General features: G+C 37.5%; 1 protein-coding gene across 1 annotated transcript in view; it reads right to left on the reverse strand.

Moving 5' to 3' along the window:
* CNTN4 (contactin 4) overlaps positions 1 to 26,283 on the reverse strand; it is a 474,897-nt gene that overhangs the window by 153,548 nt on the left and 295,066 nt on the right. The window contains exons 7-8 of the mRNA XM_029918576.1: positions 11,081 to 11,183; positions 8,325 to 8,509 (exon numbers count right to left, since the gene is read on the reverse strand). Coding sequence (XP_029774436.1) covers positions 8,325 to 8,509; positions 11,081 to 11,183 — 288 coding nt within the window. The remainder of the gene's footprint in view (positions 1 to 8,324; positions 8,510 to 11,080; positions 11,184 to 26,283) is intronic.

The raw sequence follows: 26,283 nt of genomic DNA on the forward strand, positions 1-26,283 counted from the left end.
TTCTCTTCTTTTTTTGGTGGTGGGGGTGGTTATGTTTAATTGAAGTTGCTTTTACTTAATCATCCATTTCCTATATAAAAGGTAGCTACTTTTTTGCATGCACCTCAAGTATACTGTAGTATAGAGGTGGAATTTAAGGAAAGGTACTAAGCAGGCTGTGTTTTAGCTTATGGGCAAGTAATAAATTGTATCATGTATCTTGAATGTATCATAGATAAGCTGCTATATAACAATTGCCACTTCAGACAGCTGTGAAATTAGGTGATTAACTAGTTGTTACTTAACCTTCTAATTTCTGTATAAGTCTAATTACATGAAATAGAAGTTGGGGTTTTGATTTTTTACTTTGCTTTTCTGTTTGGAGTGTCATTGTAACTACTGTATTGTAAATGACGGAAAATAATTGCATACGTTAAAAAAATAAATTGTGTTATATTAAAAAAAATAAAGTGCTGTAGGAGGAAAAAAAAAAGAAAAAAAATAAAGTTTCTTTCTACATTTAAATTGAGGAGAGGCTGGACTTGATAGTGTCCAAAGTCTCTTCTAACTTTAGTATGCGAAGTCTTGAGAGATTGTATCTTGAACTGATTTCTTGGGTCTCCCAGGTTCTCTGTTAATCTGTGCTTCACTCAGACACTCCTATTTAGGGTATCTTCACTTTTGTACTGTACTTTTGCTTCTGGAAATGGAAATACCATCAGGGCAAGACTCTCATAGGTAACAATGATAAATTCTGCACAAAAGATAAAAGCTGACTCTGTGAAGGCAACCAAAAGCAAGCATATTTCCATTAATAGATATTCACTAATAAACACAACAGATGCGATTATAGGAAATAATCTCTTGTATGAGATAATGGGCAAGATTTGTGAATGTGCTTTGCACACTGTAATGCTAAACATACTAAGAGAACACTACCATCATTTCATATTTTTAGGCTAATATTTAAAGTACTCTGTCATCTTGTTCTACCCAGTTCTCTTACTTTCTCTCTAACTGCCCAGCAAACATGTAGCTCCTGTCAAATAAAGGTCTTATTTATCCTTAAGTCCAAAAGTCAGTTCTTCCTCATACCTTTGTTTTTACTTTTTTGTCTTTTTGGAATATTTCCTTTCCCTCCATTCCTAACCTGATTTTACTCTGAAGAAACAGCTCCTCCATGAAGCCTTCCCTGATTTGCCAATCACAGTTCTTCTGAACACATACAGTTCATTTGGCATAGTCTGTTTTGTGCCATCACTTGTATTGTTTTTGTAAGGCCTTATAGCTGGTTCACTAAGCCCACTTCTGCCCACAAAAAACAAGCTACTATTCTAGCCTAACATGGATTAATTTCCCTCTAATTTTCAACTTAATCACTACCTAGTTATTCTTAGAATCTGCGCTTACTGGGTTGAATTTATCCCTTCCATCTCCTTCTGAGCAAAATTTACCTGTTGAGCAAAATACTACCAAGCCCTGACACTATGTATATTTATGGGGTATCTCCTCAGCATCACTTTATATATGTTGTTTCTCAACCCCATAATAACCTGCAGGTTAAGTGGAATTATCCTCATTTTACAGATAAGGCCTAGGAATAGTAAGGCCTCATTTCAGAAAGTGGTCCAGTTAGCATGGGGATGCAGGCCTGCTTGTCTCCAATACTCATGGTCTATCTATAGGTTCTCAAAACATGTACAACCTTACCATCAGTGGTGATGTGAGCATTTTTTGGACTTGTGTTTCTCAATGTGTGGCCTGTGGACCACTGGGATTCCCCAGGTCTCTTTCAGAGATCCCAGGAGATCTTTTCTTTCTAACTACCCAGCTGTATGAGATTTTCTTCATATACTTCAACCAAAACAATACATCATGACTGACTGGACATGGCAGCACACGTAAGAGTCCAGCTTTCTTCTCTTAAGATAACGGTGAAAGAGATTTGCAATCACATAAGCAATGCCCCTTTTCTTATTAGTTTCTCTGTGGAAAAATATAATCAGTTTTCTTAAACTACGTTAATTATCTTAACATGTCATTTTAAAATAAAGTACTAAAATAAATTCTGTTTTAATTTTTTAATATGGGATATATTGCTAGATATTGGTAAAAAATCCTTTGGAGTATTTAATAATTTTTAAGGGTGAAAAGAGTCATAAAATTGAAAGTTTGAGAATCCCTACCTTAGATAAGCACAGAAACTTTCAGGTAAATGAATCTACTATGTAAAACTTGCTACAAGTATATTTAAACAGTATTCCTTGCTGGATAAAAAATGTACCTCTGCATTCTATGGTGATAAAGAGTGAAGGTTTTGAATTAAATTTCAATATATTGTCCTTGATAAGACTTTTTCTTTCCCTAGTCTGAAGCTTCTCTTGGGGGTAAGGACCTTGTGTCTCCACTTCTATATTACTTTCCACTGATCATTATTTACAGTATGTTCTCAGTATGTACCTCTTGAAATTTTCAGCAAGCCATTTTAATGGAACTACCAGACAGAGAGAAGGAAACAAAAATTGTTGACTTTAGTGATGCTGAGGAAAATTGAGAGTCTCAATATCAGTTCTGTCCAGGACAATAAAGCTGACTCTTGCTCTACTGCAAAATTAGCTTATCTGTTGTGTTCATGTTTTGGTCACTATGTCCTTTAAGCCACTTTGCAGGGCTGAATATTATCTAGTGACCACATGTACGTAGCATATCCAGAGGGAAATTCGTATGCTGTGCTGCATGATACTTCTCCATTCACTTGTTGATGACCTTAGAGATACTCAAACACTGTTTGCAGAGCCAACAAGCCTACAGGTTTGTCACCTGAACCAAAGGAACATAGCATACAAGGTCTAGACATATAGCTATATATATAATTTGGAAAGGAGAATAAAAAGAGTTCTTTCAGACTCAATCAGTTAATTATATTAGAAAATAAGAAGAAATAAAGTGAATTATTTATCTGGATGTTTTCATCTATGACACCGTTTGTGGGAAAATATACAGAAAAAGTATCTGGATGATTAATGGATTTTCCCCCTACCTACCATATTATAATGTCTTATTAGCAGGAAAAATAACATGTGCAGTAGAACAGAAAGAGCAGTTCTACTCATAGCTCTGATTCTTACTCACTGTGAGATCTTGGGTACGTTATTTCATGTCTCTGGGCTTTATTTTCTTTACTTATAAAAACCAAGAGGTTGGCCCCAATAGTTACTTCTAGCCCAAATGTGACAGGGTTCCATGAAATTACAGCCTGCTCAAATATTATATTGTCTATTTCCTAATGGTGCAGATGATTTTACTCTCTTAACACCTGTTACATATAGAAGGAATTATACAAAAGCTATTAAATATCAGGTTCTTTTAGTTCACACTTCATTCTTCTAAATGATGACTATAATACCATTGGTCTATTTGTGAAAAAAAAGTGACTATACAGACACAATGAGGTAGAAAAATGAGTAATTATCAGGTGAATTAAGTCCATTTTATACTTTCCTTTCCCTTCTTCAAAGATAACTACTTTAACACTTTCATTCTACTTTGTCTGTGTAGACGGGCTACAATGCCTGATGTGACAGTGAGCTGTATGCTTTGTAGAGAACCAGAACACCTTTGCCTGTGTGTGATTTAAACTCAGCTTCACTCTACCACTTGCAGACAGCTTAGCACAGAGTTATGGTTCACACAATGTAGAGTCTAGACAAACTGCATCAGCATTACTGAAGTACAACTTTTTAACAATGCACATTCTCAGGTCCCACCCCAGCCCTACAGAATCAGGATCTTTGGAGGTAGGGCCCAATTTCAGCATTTTAATACATTTTCCATGTTATTCTGAAGCACACTGAAGTACAAGAACCTCCAAGATGAAGGAAGCATGGCATTTGGCACTTAGCTCTGTGTCTTACTATGGAAACTTAACATCCACTACCTAAACTCTTTGGCAATCAGTTCCATCTACAAACTGCGTTTATAAGAATGAGAATGTCTTTTCCTGGTTCTACTTCCAAAATATATTCCAAGTCTCTCAATTTATTTTCCTTTCTTGAGTCCTAGCCACTGTCGTCTCTCACCTAGATGGCTCCCTGACAGGTTGTCCTGTGTTTGCTCTGGGTTCCCCATCATCTATTCACCACAAAGCAACAACTGTGGTCTTCTAAAGACATGAATCATATTGAGTCATTCCTCTGCTTAAAATCTTCCAGTGGTTTCCCTTTATACACAGAATAAAATCCAAACTCTGTGTCTGGTTTATAAAGTACTGCACAATCTGTTGCTCTCCTACATTTCAATACTTTTGCCCTTTCTCACCATGATTTAGTTATCCTGGCTTCCTGGATGCGGCTCAAACATGTCAAGTAGTTTCCTGTCTCAGGGCCTTTGCAATTCCTTCCCTCTGCCTGGAATGTGCTTCCCTCGAAAGGCTGGCTCTTTCTCATCCTTCAGGTTTTGGCTCAGGGTTCAATTCTCAGACTAGTCTTCCCTGATGACCTTATCTTATGAAGGCTTTTCCCTGCTCCTAGTTTTCTTTTCTGTCACATCAGACTAATTATTTTCATCATAATTCTTATCACAATATGAAATTTTCTAGTTCATTTGTTTGCTTAATAGTATATTATCTTTCAACTTCTAGTAAACTATAAGCCCTTTGAGGGCAGAGATTTGTCCTACAACCCTACTGCCTACCAAGGTCTGCTATATGTGCAGAGGCCTCTTTAAGGCAACAGGATTGAGTAATGGGAACTTGATCAATGCAAAAGGGCTCAAAGTGAGCACCAAGCTGAATGCAAATGGTCTCATAAGCAAACTCCTCAAAAGAGCCAGAGGCTCTAACCAACCAACTACAACCAGGCACAGTTCCTAAGACTACTAAAAAGACTACTAAAAAGTTCCATGCATTCTCCATATTCCCCCACTCTGCCCTATAACCATAGCCCCTCCAGTCTGCAACCTCCTGGACAGCCTTTCCTTTGCTGTCCTGCCGTCTGCTCCCATGCAGTGTATTCTACAGACTTCCACCTCCTTTGTTCTCTCTTCAGTGAATTCTTTCACTGCCCATGCTGCTGGGCCCCACTCCATTCATAGGGGTGTGCCAACATATGGTAGGCAATGAAAACCAAATTTGTTGAATTAGTAATATATTAAAATCACTATGGAAAATTTCTACCTTTAGCAACAAAGATCCATTGTATTTTACTCTTGAAAATTATATATTTGTAAAAAGTTTTTTATGTTGAAAGATGTTTGAAAGAGCAGATTAAAATGAGACCACACTGCATAATGTATAAACTTATCCAGTCACTATTTTGTACACCTGAAACTAATGTCACATTTTGTGTCAACCATACTCAAAAACAGAACAAAGATTAGACCACTCTGGTCAAGTATAAATCAAGGCAAAAATAAAATGGGAAGACAGGGTAGGGTAAAATGTGCTATATCTGAACTAGTTTTAATTCTTCACATATCTCAAATATGAGTAGCACATGCAAAACTAAAGACACAGCTACAGTGGGAGCCCACAGACTGGGAATAGAGGCTTCCATCATTCTGATACAGGGAAGATGGAAGCAAAGGACTAATGCCCAGGATGGGAGGAAGGTTAAATTGTTCCAGTGTAAGATGAGAAAAATTGCCATTTTGCTAAGCCAGATCAGAAGTTAGCCCACCTATGGGTGATGTGGAGACTTTGATGAATGGAATGTGACAGCTTGGAAAAAACAGACACACGTTTCTAAACTCAACCCATGGTTTATAATCCCTGAGCATCGCACATCTTAATGTCGTAAGAAATTCTCTGTCAACAAAGGCAGAACATTCATGGACAAGTGACTGGGGCTATTTTCTCCCCTTTTGTGATCTATGTAGTGATTTTAATTATAATAACTCATTTAAATTGGAGATCTGGACAGCTGGATATTAGGAACTCAGTATTGGGAAAACTGAACAGAGACCAAAAAAATGAGAGGAAAAAAGATGACAGTCAAGCACTTTTGTATAATTAATCTCTCCTGTGACAATGAAAACAGTTCGATAATTTCTGTGTCACTGATATGCTAGTTGAGGAAAAACAAAAGAATAAATGTAGATGCAACAGCCAAACACTATTAAAGTCAACTGATCTGACAAGCTTCTAACACCAAGGGTGGTTGACAACTGAGAAAAAAGCTGAGTTATCTACAGAAAGCAGGCAAATTTCATTCTGCTTTTTCCCTCATGCTTGGATACAGATAACTCCATTTAAATGAAAGGGAAACACTGTTAGAATCTGATTTTCATCTCCAGGGCAGGATTCCTGGAGAAAAAAAAAAACACATTTTACTGCACAAGGCTGAGGACCAATGACAAATTTGATTCTCTAGAACAGTAAGTCTGGAGTAGTACTCTTTTTCCAGTGGAGGAAAACTTTGACCCACTAGGAAGTACTATGTTCACTCCTGGTTACAGAACATTTCATACCTTCATAACATACTGAAAACAGATATTTCACTTAAAAGAAAACCACAACAGGGGCTCCTGGGTGGCTCAGTCAGTTGAGCATCTGACTTTGGCCCAGGTTGTGATCTCACAGTTTGTGGGTTCGAGCCCTGCATCAGGCTCTGTGTTGACAGGTAGCTCAGAGCCTGGAGCCTGCTTCCGGCTCTATGTGTTCGTCTCTCTCTGCCCCTCCCCTGCTCATGATCTGTCTATCTCTGTCTCTCAAAAATAAATAAATGTTAAAAATAAAAATTTAAAATAAGGATGATAAAAAAAAAGAAAACACAACAGTGAAAATAACTGTATTCAATTAGTTGAGCAACTCAAATAACACTTGGGAACAACCATAGCTGAACTGAAAAGTGTATTAAGCTAATAAAAAAGAAAAAAACATTGGCCATTTACCTATTTTCAGTTTGTCTTTACCTGACATATAAGGAAAAATTATTACACTGCTGAGAAAAATGTACACTAAACACTTGAAAAATACTTCAATAGTAGATCACTAAACAAATGTGTAACACTTGGTGCTATGTTTTTTCCATCAGTTAATGTCTTTTGCTTTTCAACCAATCAAGTAAGGCATCAACTATCACAGTTTAAGAAAAAGCAAAGATCAAATAAATATCAAGTCTGTCATTTGGCTTGAGTAGAATTAGTTCTTTATAAATGCTGAAGAAAGATGATTAAAGAAGTGTGCAAATGTATTCAAACAACTGTTGTCCAGGTCATCATGTAAATTACCTTCTAGAACCTTGTGGGCTCTTTTGCCACCCCGGATACATCAGGCATGTGAATACCAAATGCTGAGGGTCATGTGAGAGAGTTCTCTGCAAACTAGCTGATGCTTGAAATCTCCGCTCAGTTTCCAATCATGTTTCTAAAGAACCTTTTATGACTAATGAGTAAAATCTCTGGCTACATCCTAAAACCAAAATGCTTTGGAAGAAGAACTGATCAAATAAATAGACTTTTGTGGCATCTGTTATTGCAAAAAATAAGAACATTTAAAACTTTTGCTACAACTTGCCCCTGAAGAGCTATTCACAGTATTTTAATACACATTGTTGTGTATTTAAACCATTTTGGAATAATTATCAACCTATAATATTTATTTTCAATGCCCAGAAAGATGGGATTCAGGCATGTTCCAATTTGGCAGAACTCTATTTGCCTTCAAAGTGCGTATCCTATCCAGTGAAATTCCTTTCTGGATTTCAAATTGATACCCTAACAGGGTTTCCAAGATTGGCTAAATTGACCACGTGCTAGCAGTTTTACATTTATATTATGTTGGATCAATGCCGATGATTTGATTGGAATAGGAGCAGCTGCACATAAAGTCTTTGGGGTGAGAGAGATTTGTCACGCTCCACTCTGATAACTAAATTTGGGGAGTGTGCATTTTGAAATGTTCATGGTACCACATTAAACTGCTATCAAATAGGAGCAATTACAAAGAATTAACATGAGCCCCAAATCAAAATTCAAAGGAAGAAAAGCATATAGCTTTAAAAAAATAAATCAGGAAGAAGGAATAACAAAATGTTTCCTGTGTCAAGTTTACAGCTTAATGGCAGGAGGAAAAACAGTTCCTTTGCAAGTGCGTTCACACTAATATCCGTCTCCCAGACACCTCAGCCTAATTTCTTCCTCTCTGCTCCGTCAACATCTTTGCCCCCCACCCTCACTCTCCACACCCAGAATCACCCAGGGAATGCTAATTAGCAGCAAACCAAGGGTTTAACACAGTCCTATTCTAAACAATCTTTTCTGAAAAGTCTGAATGCAAGCCTCTTTGTTTATGCTTTTCACACCAGGTCTGCTGCATTACAAATGATAAAGTGGAAAGGCAAACTTACCATAAAAAGTCAACTGTCCCCTTGCTACATTTTTCCCTCTTGAATTTTCAGCCACACATTCATATAAACCAGCATCCTCCTGCTGAAAGTTGGGGATTTCCAGAATTCCATTTGACTTGTGTCTTCTGGCTTTCCTTGCTATAGGCTTTCCATCAGCTCTTCTCCAAATAATAGTAGGTACTGGACTGATAGAAGAAAAAGGAGTGAATCAAATGAGAGAAAAATATATCTTTTACTTGAACCTATGCTTCCCATAACATCTTCCTTCTTGGTTCTAAGCTTATACGCTTGCCTTAAACAGGATTCCCCAAGCTTCATTCATTCATGTATCACTATTATTATTTTAGCCATATCCACATTTCTAGTGCTACTATATATTAAGTGTTTTTCTTAGAACCAAATCACCTTTCTTAAATAAGGTAAAAATAGTATCACTAAAATAAAAACACTTAAATATGCTTGTTATATTTTTTTAGTATAACTGTTCTTTTTTTTCCAAATCATAAATACAAAAATAAAAATGTCCATGCACAAATGTGTCGGACTAAAGAGGGCTGCAAATTCGTTCACAGTCCTCCCATACAAGGTACAGGCCCTCTTCTGTCTTGAACCTGCTGCGTTGTTTGACTACTTTGATTATTGAAATAAGACAGAAGTGATGCTGTGTCAATTTCAAGGGTTAGGCAATAAGAAACTGGCAGCTTCTACTTTCTGTCTCCTGGGACATTCCCTCCAGAATTTTACCAACTGATAATAGCAGTTCACTAGGACAGTGGTTTAGGGAAATTTGACTTAAAATAGTAAGATAAGAAAAGCAGCCATCTGTGGGGTCTCTATGTACTCTCATGGCATCTATCATCCAACAGCCGGAAATTGCAAGGAGGGCATCATTGAGTCTGCAAATCAATGGTTTAGCAAGCTAATCACAGCTTCTAAGACTGCATCTTCCTACCAGGGGATACAATTATTTACTTATTTATTTTTCACAAACACACACACAGAGAAGTAATTAGGCTAAAGACTTGCTAATCTTCTCTGGAAAATCTGAGATGGTATTTAAAAAATTAAAGCCATCAATTCTACTATACTTGTTTTAGAACAATTTAAGTTCATTCAAGAGACACTAACTATAAATGCAGAAAGGCTCTCTCAAAAGTACATTATGGGTGCCTTTACATTTAATGAGATACACACTTAATACGTGCCTTTACAAATAACTGTACTTAGACATAGTCTGCCTGATCTTAAGGGGGCAGTGATGATGTATCTTGGCAGCTGGATGTGCACACCCAAACACTTCTGTGGAGACTGGACGAGCCCAATTTTGGTCTTTTGTTTTTATTCCAGTGCCATTCAGGCAGTATGAATAGAGTTTAACTCATACCCCCTTTGAAGTATGAACAATGAGAATTTTGATCTTTCTTCAAAAAAAAAAAAAGATTTTTTGAGGTGTCACCTTGCATTGTTTGCCAAATTTATACCTAGCCTACCCAGTTAACCTGCTTTCACCTTTACCTGGATGTGTTTCCCAATGTATGTATTTAAACTAAAAAATGGGGCCAGGCAATACTGCTGGTTTTAGTCTTTTAGCAATAAATTATGGGTACTTTCTATTTCTCATATGTTGTTTTACAATTTGACTTTTAATGTCTGTATAGTGTTCAGTCCTACAGATATGTCATAATTTAAAATCAGGGACATAAAAATTTATCACTGTATGTACGCTACCAAAGTAAAGATTCTGGTGCAACTTATACTGCCCTGACTTAAAAACATGGACATCGAAAGAATCTTCTTATTAGAGCTGAAAATACAGGATGAAAAGAGATTTCTTTCTTCCATGGTTGCTGTAAACCCAAAAAATGCACAGAAACAGATCACATACTGACATCGGGGTTGGGCACCAGCGAGCGCTGTTGCCCTGGCAGAGACCAGGGTGCAGGAGGAGGAGGGGGAGTTAGCAGGGAGTTAGCGGGGGCGGGGGCTGGGTATAGAGATTTACATCAATCAGTAAAATCCATAGACGATCTAAAAATTCTCATTTTGGAGGACAGTATGTACCATTTATGCCAAACCTTTTTTTTAGGGTTACTGGGGAAATCTTGACCAATCTGTTTTTCCATTTTCTTTATGCACGCTGAGAGAGTCTCTATGGGAAGGTTAACTGGATCCCAAGTAGGCTTATCTATCATTCCACAGACTTTAATACTAAAGTTGTGAATAATTTTCAGGTGAGTCCATAAAGAGAGACTCTCTTAAAAAATATAAGTTCTTTTCTATCTTTTAGCCAGAGAAGAAAATCCAAAGTAGAGAGAAGAGACTGGCAATTTAAAAAGAAATTCAAGAAAAGTTTGATGCATCCTCTGCAAATTCAGGCCAGACTGAAAGTCCATATTTTTCTAAATAGTCAGCTTGAGTGTACCTCAAATGAAGGCCATTGTTTTCCTGTCATTCTGGGTTAGACAGCGTGCACATTACAGGTCACAATAATAGAAGAAAATACTTTTTCAGAATTGCCCATTCTCCTCTCCTTTGTGGCCATGTCAACTGTGGCACCTAATTCCCTTTGTACCATTACATGCACCCTCTCCATGGGGAGAGGGCAGAATCAAAGATGCACACATAGAATTACAAAAAGAAAGGCCTGACTTGCTTTTCAGTCACCTCAGAAGGCAACACCGCGAACAAAATAAATAAATAAAATTCTACTCCCATGCTGGCTGAAGGGAGGAGATGGAAGCGAAACCAGAACTTACTTTCCCAAGGCAAAGCATTCCAGCTTCACTGTTGTTCCCTTGGCGGTCGGCACTGTTTCTGGGAACTGCACTTCTATTTTTGGCTCGTATTCACCCATCACCCCTGTGAATAAACAAAGGGACCAAGTCTTTGAAGCTCTTTTAAAACATACATAAGTGTTTTCCTGTTAATTCGGGATGCTCTCATACATCATTATGTGCACAATTAATTCCTTCATTCATAGCAGTCTCTCTCTAACCAGCCTTGAGTTGTGGCTCTTCTCCCAGTTACTGCTAGGGGAAATTCTGTGTCACGGTGCCACACCATCTGCCTAGGAACGAATTCTCTGTGCATACAACTTTACTTCTCGAAAAATCTTCTTTTAAAGGCAGTCATGGACCAAGACAGGAGGGAAGAGAAAAAGTCCGAGTCACCAGGGAAATCATATAAATGATCTTTTTGAAAACATATTGCAGAAAAAGTTTAAAGACTTTACCAAAATACTTGTATACTCCAGTATGTCTATATAAGAAAAAATTCTGAGTAATCAGTTTGTGACTATGAATTTCTTTATCATTCACTTCCAATACCAATCTGAATTAATTACAAATAGGTACAGAGAAAGTAACATCAAATGCCAGTACAATTATATTCTGAACCAGTGTAAAAAGGACAGTAGGAAGTAACATAGAAAACAGTTTTGAAATCATATCCATTCCCCCAAAGTCATGCTGACATTAAGATCGTATTTTCCCACTTTTCTATATCCTAGAAAATGTACAATCATGGCCACAGTAACATAACCTAACAAACTAAGTCCAAACTTTATAACTAAAATCTTGTCAATTATTTCTTATCAATACATTCTCATTTTAAATTTTTAAAAAATTGTTTATTTTTGAGAGAGAGAGAGAGAGAGAGAGAGAGAGAGAGAGAGAGAGATAGAGAAAGACAGAAAAAGAGAGCAAGCAAGTGAGCATGAGCCGGGTAGGAGCAGAAAGAAATGGAGTCACAGAATCTGAAGCAGGTTCCAGGGTCTGAGCTGTCAGCACAGAACCCAATGAGGGGCTCAAATTCACTAGCCATGAGAGACCATGACATGAGTTCAAGTTGGACACTCAACCGACTGAGCCACCCAAGTACCCCACTTATCAATACATTCTTGACCCCATTTCCCACTGATCAAATACATTTATTTCTTTCCAATTTCTAGTCCTTTTCCATGCTCTCTGATTCAGCTGTGCCAATATAAAGTTTGTAATTACCTAACATACTAAGAAACGATAGGACCCTCCATTTCATGTCTCCTTTAGGCTTTCCATAATTATACGAAAAAAGACTGAGGGATTCAGAAGAAAAGGTAAGAGCAAGGAATGGATGGGGATAGGTATAATAAGAGAGAGAAATGATTCCACTCATTTGGTAGAGATGACCGTTTTCATCAGCAGCTTTAATGTTTGGGAAGCATCAAGGAGAGTTCCTTAAAGTGCAAAAAAGAAAATCAACACTGTGAGATAATATAAATGTTCAGCTAGGTTTGCTGTGAGGTATTTCGTCAAAAGTGCAAAGTTGAACATAACTTTGATTTTTTTCCTTTCATAGAATGACAGGGAAGATTAGATTTGGAAGGGACCTTTGAAATAATTCAGTTCAGCATTTTTAATCTTGGCATTCATGGATGAACACTTTCCTACAGAGAGGATCTGCAGTTAGCAATCTATTCTCAAAAGGACTATAAACAACACCCCCCAACCCAATTAAAATCAGTTCTATCTATCTCTCCCTTTTGAGAGCAAGTCTATAATCTCAAAGGGCTTAAACAGTTTGTCTTTAGTTTTACAACAAACTAGTTGGTGTTCCAGTTTGCAAATTTGGTCCCTGATTCCTCTTTTGCTATGGCCTCTCACCACCACAATGAAAAACACTGGAAAACTAGATTCAGACACAAAACCACTCCTTCCTTTTTGGCCAGTCTGAGTTCCCTTCCACTTAAATTTGTGTTTGCCTTCCTTTAAGCATTTGCCACAAAGCTGGACCAGTAAAGAAGTGGCGCTTGCTAATGACAGCATTCACACATAGCTGCTGAACTTGCTAACCAACAGCCCATACAGTTGACTCATCGTCCCATAAATATCAGTAGTATGACTCTCAGCCCAGGAACAAGTTAACACCTTTTAGTGCTCTGTGTGTGTGGCTATGTACTCCAGGAGCAGTGTTAATTAAAAAAAGAATTGGTTTGAGAGAAAGAGGTCTTTTATGCTCCCAGGAAATCAAAATATTCTGCATTGCAGTGTATCATGTATGGGAGGGAGATGAGACAATGATGCTAAAACCCAACAGGCAAGGCTCTTTTACTGGTGATCAGGTGGTCCCCCTGCCTCTTCTTTCTGTAAACATTACATACACAATAGGTTTCTTTAACCCAGCTCTGAAAGATATACCAAGGAGGAAATAAATCTCACACAATCTTGTCCTGAGAAACCGAGATACCACTGCAGTACAGAGACAGTGTGCAACATCCCCTTTCTTGTCATCTCCTCATCCTAAACTCCAACTTATCAAGGCCCACGCTCAAAGGCTGCTCCTCTAGGATCCTTCTCCCCCTGCTCTGTCTGGACTACTCTCTAGCCCACAGTGGCCTTTAATGACCAGATAGCATCAACACCTCTTTGATTCGGGCTCTACTGTTTCCCCTTACTGCTTAAAAAAAATACCCACATTTGCTAAGGTATAATTTACATACCAAAAATGACCAATTTTGAGTGTACAAAGATTTTCAGTGAATTTACCAACTTGCAAAGTCATTGCCATAATCCACTTTTTTAAATAAGTTTTTTAATGTTTATTTATTATTAAGACAGAGAGAAACAGAGCATGAGTTGGGGAGGGACAGAGAGAATGGAGACACAGAATCCAAATAAGGCTCCAGGCTCTGAGCTGTCGGCACAGAGCCTGATGCGGGGCTCAAACCCACGACCCGTGAGATCATGACCTGAGCCAAAGTTGGATGCTTAACCGACTGAGCCACCCAGGCGCCCCGCCATAATCCACTTTTTTTTTTTTTTACAGCATTTCCATGTCCCCATGATCCTTCATGTCTATTTATAGTCAATCCTCAGAACCCAATCCAGCCCCAGACAACCTCTAATCTGCTGTCTCTGATAATTTGCCTTTTCTGGATGTTTCATATAGGTAGAATTACACACCACGTTCTTTTGTATCTGGGCTCTTTCACTTGGCATAGTGTGATCAAGGTTTATCCATGTTGCAGAATATATCAGTAGTTTATTCCTTTTCATTGCTGGATAGTATTCAGCTCTATGGATTTACCACATTTTATTACGTATGTCCTGGTCATATTACCAACAACATGACACAAATGGAATGGCTTAAAGAAAAAGAAATGTACTCTCTCAGAGTTCTGGAGGGGAAAAGTCATATATGAGGTGGTGACAGGGCTCCGCCCCCTCTCACACTTCAGGTAGAATTGTCCCTTGTCTCCTCCTAGCTTCTGGTGGTGGCCATCAATCTTTGGTGTTCCTGGGCTTGCACCTGTGTCACTCCAGTCTCTGCTCTGTCACCACATGACATTTTCTCTGTGTGTCTTCCCATTGTACAAAAGGATACCAGTCATATTGGATTGAGGATTCACCATACTCTGATATGACTTCACCTGAATTAATTGTACCTATAAAGACTCTATTTCCAGATAAGGTAATATTTTGAGTACAAGGGGGGGGGTTACATATTCAATATATCTTTTTTGGGGGACACAATTTAACCCATAATACCAGTTAATGGGCATTTATCTAGGTTGCCTCCACTTTCGGGAATAATGAGTAATGCTTCTAAGAACATTTGCTTGCAAATGTTTGTATGGAAATGTCTTTCCTTTTTCATACTTCTTATGACTTTTATGTGGACGACTTTTCTCTTGCTTTATGTCTCAGAAATGGTGCCCCTTCAGAAAAGTGTTTTCTGATCACACTATCTAAAAATAAGTCCCTAGGTTATTCTCTATTAATATCTTGTTTCCTCTATGTTAACTATCATAATTTATAATTTTATTTATTCATGAGTCTAGTATTGGTCATTTCATATAGATTGTAAAATGAATGATACCAGATAATGTGTCTGTCTTTTTCATATGTATCTCTAGCTTCTACCATTGTTTCTTCATTTAATAGGTACTCACTAAAAAAACTACTGCCATATAAATAATGTCATTTTACACATAAGAAAATTTTTTGGCCCCTCTCAAACAGCATTACTGTTTCCTATTATCTTTATAGCTATTTATATATATATTTTATCTCCTTTTTTTGGGCTTTCACTTCCTCAAAGAATGGAAATTTCTGATTTTTTTTCTGTAACCCTCACAAATCCTAGTCCAGTACCAGTCATACAAAAAAAATTGTGGGGTGACTAGGTGGCTCAGTCAGTTAAGGGTCTGACTCTTGGTTTTGGCTCAGGTCATGAACTCATGGTTTGTGGGTTTGAGCCACGCATCAGCCTCTGTGCTGACAGTGTGGAGTCTGCTGGGGATTCTCTTTCTCCCCAACCCTCTCTGCCCTTCCCATGCCCATGCTCTCTCTCTCTCTTTCTCTCTATCTCTCAAAATAAAGAAATAACATTATAAAAAAGAAAAAGTGTTATGAGTAGGAGTTTGTGGAAGGGAGGAAACGATTTGGGATATGAGCCTTCTACTATGACACATAATAGCCATTAAGTCAAACATGTATTTCCTTCTAGGCATGAAAGCCATTTCTAAAGTATCATCATCATGACTTCTTATATGAGTTCACTCACTTAGACCGTGTTTTTCTCTAAAATGAGCTCTAGGCTGTTTAGGTGGTCATGTGGATGATTTCTGGGTTGATACACACTGATCTTTATTGATAGCTATAGAAACTCAAGTAACAAGAGTTAGTAAAAATACAGATTGATTTGGATTTACAACAGTAGTTATAGGACATAAAGATATGGATCAGAGATGGGATGGCATGGTTTTCATGATGCTTAAAGAATTTCCATTATATATAAAGATTGTCCTAGCATTAGAGTCATAAAAAATGAAGGAAGCAATTTTCTCCAACTATATTATGAACATTTGTAGTAGTGGAGACACCTGCGAACTACTCTATATAATTGGGTTACATCTGACACAAGCTATATTTTTATTTGACTATTTATTTCATTTTGACTATTTTGACCTTTATTTTCTACACCAAATTTAAAAAGCTGTTGCCATTTTAATTTTTTATGAAACAAAAGGCCCTGTAAAACAAGAATACATTTTTCAAGTCATTCCTTTGACCACCTGTACACTTTTGAACTTAATTGGTCTACAGCTGCTCTGGTGATTTACAGAACGATTAGGCAGAAAGAGAAAGGCCACTGATGGAATTGCTCCAGACCATTCTTCCATCTTCAAACTATTTAAAAAGTGGGAAGATATTAAGGCCTAGCTGTGTCCACACACCAAGGGATGTAAAAATAGAGAGTGCATATAATAGAATCAAGATCAACCAGAATATAATCTCAGGCATATTCCCTTTCTCTTGCATGATTTCAGTCATTCATGATACACTTTGCCTACAGAGACAACTTTTGCTTTCAATTTGAGATAGTTAGATCTACATTTTTAAACATAAAATAAAGAAGCAAGTCTGAATTCGTTAAAATGCATTGTCAATGTTCTCCATTCTGTGGAGTAAGAGAGCCACCATAAGAATGAAAATGACAGCACTTGAAATTCTACACATTAGAATCACCATGAGTCAAGAGCATAGCTTTATTTCTATTCTGATGTATTAATGCAGTAAATATTCATGTAATACCAACCATAAGACATGCACTGTGCCTGGCAACAGTGGCACAACGTGGATAACATACAACTGATCGTTATCTTTATGACATCTGTAGGCTCCTCTTTTTCAGTGCATTTCATGGTAACAAGGCATATGTAGGCAATGACTACTGAATAACTGAAAGAGCTGACTTTCTGAGTAAGACATGGATAGAATTTCCTAGGGTCTTTTTCTAAACCAGTGGATCTCAAACTTTAAATCACCTGGAAGGCTTAAGTTTCTGATTTAGAGAGGGTAGATGGAGCCTCAGAATGTGCATTTGTAACAATTTCCCAGGTGATGGGGCAGTTTCTGGTCCACAGAGTACACTTTAAGAGTTTTTGTATTGGGGTGCTTGGGTGGCTCAGTCAGTTGAGCGTCCAACTTTGGCTTAGGTCATGATCTCATGGTTCATGGGTTCAAGCCCTGCATTGGGCTCTGTGCTGACAGATAGCTTGGAGCGTGGAGCCTGCTTCAGATTCTGTATCTCCCTCTCTCTCTGACCCTCCCCTGCTCACGCTGTCTCTCTCTATCTCTCAAAAATAAATAAAGAACATAAAAAAAAAGAATTTCTGTATTAACCATGAAGTGTTAAGTCAAAGCAAGAAGTGTAACATAATAATGCTAGACCTCTCGTATGAGCTAGCCATGGTGAGAGTCTCATTAATGGAATCCTGCCAGTGACAATGCCCATCAAGAGCCTGGACCATGTAGATGACCTTGTAGCAATGACTGATCCCCTCTCAAAACCTAAAAAATCATTAAGGTGATGCTGACGTCTGTAAGAACACAGAATTTAACAAAATAACTGGCAAATTACAGAATATGAAAGAGAAATCAGCCACATACCATGCTTGTTTAACTACAATTTGCAGAGCGCTGTGTTGGCAGAAAGAAACCACTTTGCAGAGTTGCGTGCCATAACGTTTGCCAACACCTGCCGTAGCTGGAATCTGTGCTTGCTAAATTAAACCACAGAAGGGACTTTTACCAACTTCCACAGAGTGAGATTTTCTACTAAAAAAATTGCAAAAATCATCTTATGGAAAGTTCCCACATTGATTTTCTGGTGGACTAAGACATATCATGCATATACAGTTCATTAATTCACACATATTTTGAAATATCTCATTAGTCATACTAATCCTTTTGGCTGAGTTTACCACTTTGCTCTTTTAAAAAAGACTTGTTTTGTTCTTGGTTGGAGGAGACATTGTGAGGTCTAGGGGACCATCCAGGGAAAATCTTTTACCACTATCCACCCTCCAACAGCTGAATTTCCATTGAGTTTGAGACAACAAGGATCCAAACAACCACCTCCCCAATGCTGGAGAAGAGGAGTACGGAGACTGAAGGTGATATATCACCTCTTAAACTTGGTGTTTTAGGCTGTCTTCAGAAATCTGTGGGATGTGAGAATAAACATATTTTGACTTCAAACCTGAATTCTTTCCTTCCTTCTTAATAATTAAAGTGCAGAGAGAACTTGAGTTATTCCAGAAGGCTGTCTCCTATAAAGGTCGAGTGAATGCATCTGGGCTTGACTGAGACAGTCCTGGTTTACCTGACATCCTGAAGTCATTTGCTAATAGCTTCTAGTTTGGGCAATTAATTATAAGGTCATCTTCTTTTAAGTGAAAGAAAGCCAGCTTTCATCTTCCACTGAGTAAGTACTTTTATGTTCAGCGTACTAAAACATTCTTCATATGGTCCTGAATAAAATACTCTCTATTTCTCCTAATTTGTTCCTGTTGGTCCTAGTTCAAGTCTTCGGAACCACAAAAAAACAAGCCTTTTTATGGACAGTGCTCAGATATTTAAAGATATTATCATGCTGTCAAGGATTGGCAAAGTGTTACTTACTGTAAAGTGACAGAGAACAAGGATTTTATTTAGGTTTTGTGAGCCATGAAGTCTCTGTAACAGCTTAACCCTGCCACTGTAGCCGAAAAATATCCATAGACAATATGGAAACAAAAGGACATGGCTATGTTCCAATAAAATTTTATTTACAAAAAGATGGTATGCTATCTGGCCCATGAGCCCTAAGCTGGATGACCCTTGGCTTAGAGGAAATGAGAAAAACAGCAAAGTTTGAGAGAGTTTATAGAATTGACAAACTATTAGAGCTAACAAGAGATTTCAGCAAGCTTGCCAAATGTAGACTCACACACACACAAAAAATAGCATTTCTGTATATCAGCAATAACTAACTAGAGAATGTGATTCAAAATAAGAAACCATTTGCAACAGCAACAAAAATTATATAGTGAATCTAGGAATTAACTAAGAATACTCAACATTTCTATGGAGAAAATGGTAAACCTTATTTACAAAAACAGGCCATGGGCAGAACTGGCCTTGAGGAGGGATTCTGCCAACTCATGGTTTACACAAATACTGTCCCCAGTGACTGGAATTCGTTTCTTTCCTCCACTCAGATGGAAACTTGGGCTGATTCCCAACAACCAGGTCAGATTTCCTCACTCCAAAGCACAATAAATGCATAATCTCACTGCACCCTTCACTGCAGGCCCTTATTACAAAAGGAATTTAAATGAACCTGCTTTACTTCTCCACTCTTCCCTAATATGGCCCCACTCCTGCTTCAGCCTGCAGCGAGGCTTCTCAGCTAGACTATAATCTGTGAGGCACAGAAAGACTTCTGCATTCCTAGTGCCAAGCATACAACAGGTGCTCCATGAATATTTGCTGGTTAAATGCATAATCAAATGAATGCTCTAAGTCATCTCTATTTTAGGTTAGACACCTCTACTTCCCGTATTCATTTCAAATTCTACCATCTGTAAATGTGTTTTCTGGACCTAGATTCAGTGACTCCAGTAAGAATGAAAACATAGACCCTTCACTCATTTGGAATTCTCGAAGACTGTAGGTTTCCAGGGGCCAAGATCGCATCTTTTTATTATATAGTGAGCCACATGCAACGGGTACTTAACAGATGCTTTCTGACTGACTAGCTAAATGACCATCTAAGACCTTTGGCCCACATGGACCTGAAATGGAATGACTGTGCTAGGGGTCTAAAGCTGACTGCCAAGTTTCTAAGCTTGTCAAGCCTTCAAAATATCCAAAGCCATTAAGACACTATTAAATCAGATTAGCAATGGCAGTTTAGCAAAATATCTCACATCCTTTAGTCATTTAGATATTCTCCTCATAAAACATGTTTTACGCCCACAAATCCTCCACTGTGATGTTTTTAGAGGATTAAAAACAAGACATGATTGCTATGACAAAGCCATACAAAAGTTGCGATTACAAGTGAGAGTAAAATAAAGCAAAGTGTTTTGGTATAAACTCTAGATCTTAAGTAACAGAAAAATATTTCTGAGTGAGGAAGTAATTTCTACCCACTGCCAGGCAGAGGTGTTATCCTTGCTAGTTTAAACGCTAAGTCATCAATAAAAGGTTGTAGATCAAGTTTATAATCAAAAAAAGATCTTCGTAATGACTGGGTTTTTGATCTGATCCCATGAGGTTAATTAAGTGGCCTACAAATAAAGCTGCTTTGTTTATGAAGACATTCACTGGTTGTTAATGCTCATTTGAGGTTCCAATCCAGTTTAGGGCAATATCAGAAAAGTCTACTATAAACAGATGGCATATCATAATGGAGGATACATTACACTGCATCAATATTACAGAATATTTTAGAATGTTCCACTTCAGTCATTGGTCTTAAATTTGGAACATTGTGGAGAATGTAGTCTTCTGAGCCACTATTAGTCACAGAGGTGAAGGCTCACAAGTGCCCATTTAGGTCAGAAAGACTAAATACACGTAGTTTTGTGGTAGGATTGGTTTCTACCAATGGGAAGAAATCCAATCCAATGAATAGCAATCTGTTGATTAGCATTTGATAGTATCGGGCCTGTGTGAATATTGAGATTGCAGTAAGGTAATGTACAAAAGTTGTGGCTAGAATCCTAGAGGATTACTAGATGAAACCTTAAATATGGCTTATTACAAATTACTCATTTTAATAGCTAAGAAAACTGAGGACCAAAGAAATGGCACGATTTTGTCATGTGAGTTAGTGGTAGATCTGGGACTGCAGCCCAGATTCCTATGACTTCTTTTCTTCTTGACTTTTAGTCCTGTCCCCCTTTCACTGTATCCCAAGTAAGGCGACAGCAAAAGAGACAAAGGTGGCTGGTACCACCCAGAAACATTCTCAATCCTACATCCAGCACTTCTATTTCTGTCCCTCCTGCTCTCAAACCGCAGGAAACTGACGTTGTTAGCTCGCCTCTTGTCCACTAAGTTAAAGCTGATTTTGGGTGAGAATGTAAAATGCTTCAGTGCTGACCATGCTCAGCATTTTCTTTCTTTTCTTTTCTTTTCTTTTTCCTTTTTTTTTTTTTTTTTTGGTTCTTTTGTGAAGAGACAGAGAGAGACCGTGAACTGAGGAGAGAGACAGAGAGAGAGATTAAGAAAGAGAATCCCAAGCAGACTCTGTTCATCACAGAGCTCACCTCAGGGCTCAATCACACCACTGTGAGATCACGATCTGAGCCGAAATCAAGAGTCGGACGCTTAACTGATTGAGCCACTCAGGACCCCAGCATTTTTATGGCTACATAAAATTAGGCCGGGAAACATGAGTGAGAACTTAGAAAGATATCACCAGTTACTTTGGTTATATTTGAGAACATAAATTTTAAATAATTTAACTTTACACAGAAATATAATATTCATAAGAGTGAATTCATAAAAAGTGAAGTTTACATTTTAACTTCCAAAGGCAATATATATATCTTGTGTAGATAAACATATATGTATTTAAACAACACGGCCTACATATATGTTTATAAATGTATATACATACAGGGATTGGCAAGAAAAAAGGAGAAGAGAGAGATTTTGAAACTCTAAGATAAGATAAACTCTTTATTCACTGTTCCTTAGTATTTCCTTTATTTAGAATTCTAATTAGGAATAATATTCAAAAATATTTAATATCTACCATACAAAGCACAGACCCACCACCAGACACTGGCTGTAAATTGCTCAAAATGTATCTTGGTTCTAATAAGCAAAACAAAGAACTGCCAAACCATTCCCTAGCCAGCCTCAAGACAAACAGAGAAAAAATAAAAAGGTCATATAATAACTCATGCTCAATTATATATGAATGTAATGTACATAAATATCCTCATGGACATGACCTCATTTTCCCAAGACTGTACTAAAATCCACCAATTTTTCTCCTCTTCAGCCATTTTAGAGGAAGTCAGAGGTAGTGACTAAAGACAGAAGAAATAACCATTATAATATCACCTAAATGTATGATTTCACTTGTAATTAATGCTGTATGGGTAATCTATTACCTTTGTTTATAGGAATTTAAGGACAATTCTTTGTAGGAAGTTCATAATAGAGCAAGCCCTTCATCATTAATAACCAGCAGTTGCCTAATATTGATCCATAGACTACTTTAGTACCTGTCTTAAAAATAATTATGATTCTTTTCTCAATTAAATCTTGCTTTTCTTCATGATACTTAAGTAACAGGTGCACTTTCATAAATAACAATTGTATTATCTTTCTAAAGCAGATTTCAAAATACTTTGATAAACAAATTCTGATATAAAATTCTCTTACAGTTGTCTAATAACTTTCAATTTTATACTTGCTGGCAGTCAATACTATACAACAACATATAGTTATTTAGGAGAACTATCAATATTTTGATATGACAAATATTTTTAAGATTGATAGTTCTCCTAAATAGGATGTTATACCCCAATGATTCCTCACTTTACTCTTCTGATTTTCAATTCTCTTCTTTCTCAAAGAATAAAGATACAAAACTGAGTGACTTCTAAGTGTCTTGTAGGGCCAATCATCTATAAGTAAGCCTTTTAACAAACGTTTTTCTAAAAATTCAATATATCTCTAATTATTGTAGAAAAATGAGAAAATACAACAAAGCAAATAGAAAAAAAAAAAGAATTGAACATTTTGCCACTGAACGTTAAACACTCAAAGTTTAACACTGTTGGTATTTTGGAGAGTAGTATTTCTAGCTTTCTCTGTCATTATCCACATATATTTTACAAAACAAGGATCATACTACATATACACTATGTAATCTGTTTTTAAAATACAATTTGTGGAGGGGCGCATGGGTGGCTCTACTTGTTAAGTGTCCAACTTTGGCTCAGGTTGTGATCTAGCAATTCATGGGTTTGAGTCCCTCCATTGGGCTCTCTGCTGTCAGCACAGGGCCTGCTTCGAATCCTGTTTCCCCCTCTCGCTGTCTCTCCCTTGCTTGTGTGCACATGTACACACTCTCTTTTGCAAAAAAAAAAAAAAACATTTAAAACTTTAAATTTTTACATGATTTGCTGAGTGTATCTATGTAAGTTATTGATGCTGCATTTCTATTTTGTCACTGATCAAAGGACTTTATTTGTAATTTAACCCAGAAAATAAGCCTCTGAGCTAGGTACTATCATCCTTGCTTGACTGATGAGAAAATGGAGCACAATAAGGTTAAACTGACATCCACAGTCACATAGCTAATAAGTGGTACAGCTGTGTTCTATCCTGGGAGCCTGGTTCCAGAGTCCTCAAGTCTGACCTCCAAACCATCCTGTTCTACATTTCAGTAACAACTGGGGACACAGGAAGGGGTGAGCCGTGTGAACAGTGTGGGGGTGGGAAGGGAACATAAAGTACCAAAGTCTTGCCGACTTGAGGTGAGCTGGGGACAAGAGGTAGAAAGGGTCAGTGGGATAAACACGGGACACATCATACTTGACGCCTTTCAGGACTTGATCAACATTCACAGTTCACTCTTTATGACTCATTGTCACCTTTTGGGCTGGAAACAATGAATCATAGTCCAGAACTGTTTAGCTGGAACTCCAAGGAAATAATCTGAATATTGAGGACATCTAGTTCTTTAAACTGCATCTGCTCTTAGGACGGAAAATGACTAGCCATGGTAATTAGTTCACTTCAGGCAATAAACTCCATTGCCTTGCTTATTTGCATTTTGGAGGCAGAAGGAGGATGTGAAATTTTGAGAGAGCTTCAGTTAACAAAATAATTGTACAATTTCTATACAACCTTATACTTACCAGTCTAAAATACAGTCACTAAATACAAAATCATGCAGAATTATAATTTTATTGATTTTATTCTTGTATAATACTTTAATAAGAATGTCATCTTTATTTTGCAATCTCTTCTTGATTTATATTTCCCCTTTTCTCTTAAATTCAGACAAGAGCTAATTAAGTGTAGCAATATAGTTCAAGTATCCATTTTATGTACTCCAGCCTAAATGGGATAGACATATTATGAATTTTCACCATGCAACTCTCATGGAAATTAAGAATGAATGGACATTAATTGCTGAAGAATGAGATCCATATTCTGCTAATTTTGTGATAAAATATTCTAGTAAAAAACATTTGTCATCGATATGAAGATATACTACACAAGTCAAGATATATCTAAAAGCCAAGCAAGAGGCAAAGCTGTTGCCAACTTGAGGTGTCCATGATATCCTGGATTTTTGTTCTTTCTAGCACTCTGTGCAATGTGTCTCCTGGGTGGTGTCTTAGTGAATCATCAATATTCATTACATTTGTGACTTGACACACTTGAATGGATAATAACACTACTGAACAGACATTCTGGCCTAAGTGCATTATAAGCAGAGGTCAGAAGGATTTATTTTTTAAATAATTCCATACAAAAAGCCACTGGAGCACATCTTTTGAAAAAGTTACTTCATCCTTAGGTCTGGAGAGATAACATTGATAGCTTTTTAAATTGATGAAATTTTCAGTTTTATTTCATCTGATTCAGCTATTACACCATATTAATTTAACATCTGTCACCTGGCAAGCACTGTGCTGGCCCCCAGAACAAAGCTGGATCAAACCCACAATCTGTGCTTGATCACAATGTTGGCGAGGTGGAGAAGGCAAGCTGATAAGCACATGTGAACATTTCAGATGGATGTTATGATAGAGAGAGGGAAGAAGCAGCAGAAAACAAATACTCTTTCTGCCAAAAGAGAAGTCCTGCTTTTGGCTTTACAAATAATGACTAAAATAATACTTTTGATTTTCTCCTTACAAACCTGTGCAATAAAACCATTTCAGTAAATGACATTCCCATCAACCCAGTTGTTAGACCAGAAACCATTGTGTCATCCCTGATTTTCTCTTCCAACAGCTCCCACATCCAGAGCATTGGCAAGTTTGGGCAGTTTTACCTGCAAACCAGATCCTCAATTCATCCACTTCTCCGTTCCCCCTGCTACTCCCTAGTTCAAGCTGCCACCATTTCCCAAATGAATTACTGCACAGTCTTTCAGTGGGACATCCAGTGTCCTCTCTCACTTGTTTAAAGTCCATGTCTACACAGTAGCTAAAAAAACTTTTACAAAATGTGCATCACTCTCTTGTATAACATCTTCTAATGGCTTTTCATTGCACTTGAGATAAAATCCAGGCTCTTCTCCATGGTCTACGTGATCTGGTTACTTATTCTTTTCCAGTATCAACTCAAAGCTCCCTTCACCCTGCTCACTGTGCTCCATCCATGCTCACATTCTCTTTCCTTCCTGATAATGCCAAGTGTTTCTTTCAGACATCAAGGCCTTTGTATATGATGCTAACTCAGTCTGTACTGCTCTTCCCTCTGCTCATCACAGGGCTGACTTCTTATCATTCAGGTCTCAGCTCACAGGTCATGTCCTCAGAAAGGCTTTCCGTGAAAATCCTGCCTGAAGTAGACATTCCACTCCCCAGGACCTCTATTTTTATCATACTGGTTTATTTATTACTACCTAAAGTAATTGGATTTTTGTTTTTGTTTATGTTTCTTTTTTTACCTATATCCTTCCAGAGCATATAAGTGCACTGAGATAGAGGCCCTATTGTTCTTGTGCACTGGTACTAAGGGTGGCTGTCACATGGTAAGTGCTAAATCAATACATATTAAATGTATGAGTAAATAAATGAATGATTCAAAACTATATCATTTGCTCAAAAATTCCATCGTACACTTTAGGCTATAAGGATGCTCAGACCCTCTTTGCAAGTTGGTCTGTCTCCAAATATCCTATTCTAGGAAGTTCATATTCACAGCGTCACTTGGGTACAAAGTTCCTTCAATACAGAGGGGAAGAGGAACATATTTGCAGAGAAATCTGAGTTCCAGGCCTGAATCCGTAAGTCTGTCTTGTACAAATTTAGGGAAGAGGTGGTAGAGTGTAATGAAATGAAACCTAGTGATTGAGGCATTAATGTATTAGGCTCTGGAATCAACAGGACATGGTTGCTGACTGTGAATTGTAGAGCCATTAGTTTTTAGCTAGGTATGTG

This window comes from Suricata suricatta, chromosome 12 (assembly GCF_006229205.1).
Source record: "Suricata suricatta isolate VVHF042 chromosome 12, meerkat_22Aug2017_6uvM2_HiC, whole genome shotgun sequence".
Lineage (NCBI taxonomy): Eukaryota > Metazoa > Chordata > Mammalia > Carnivora > Herpestidae > Suricata > Suricata suricatta.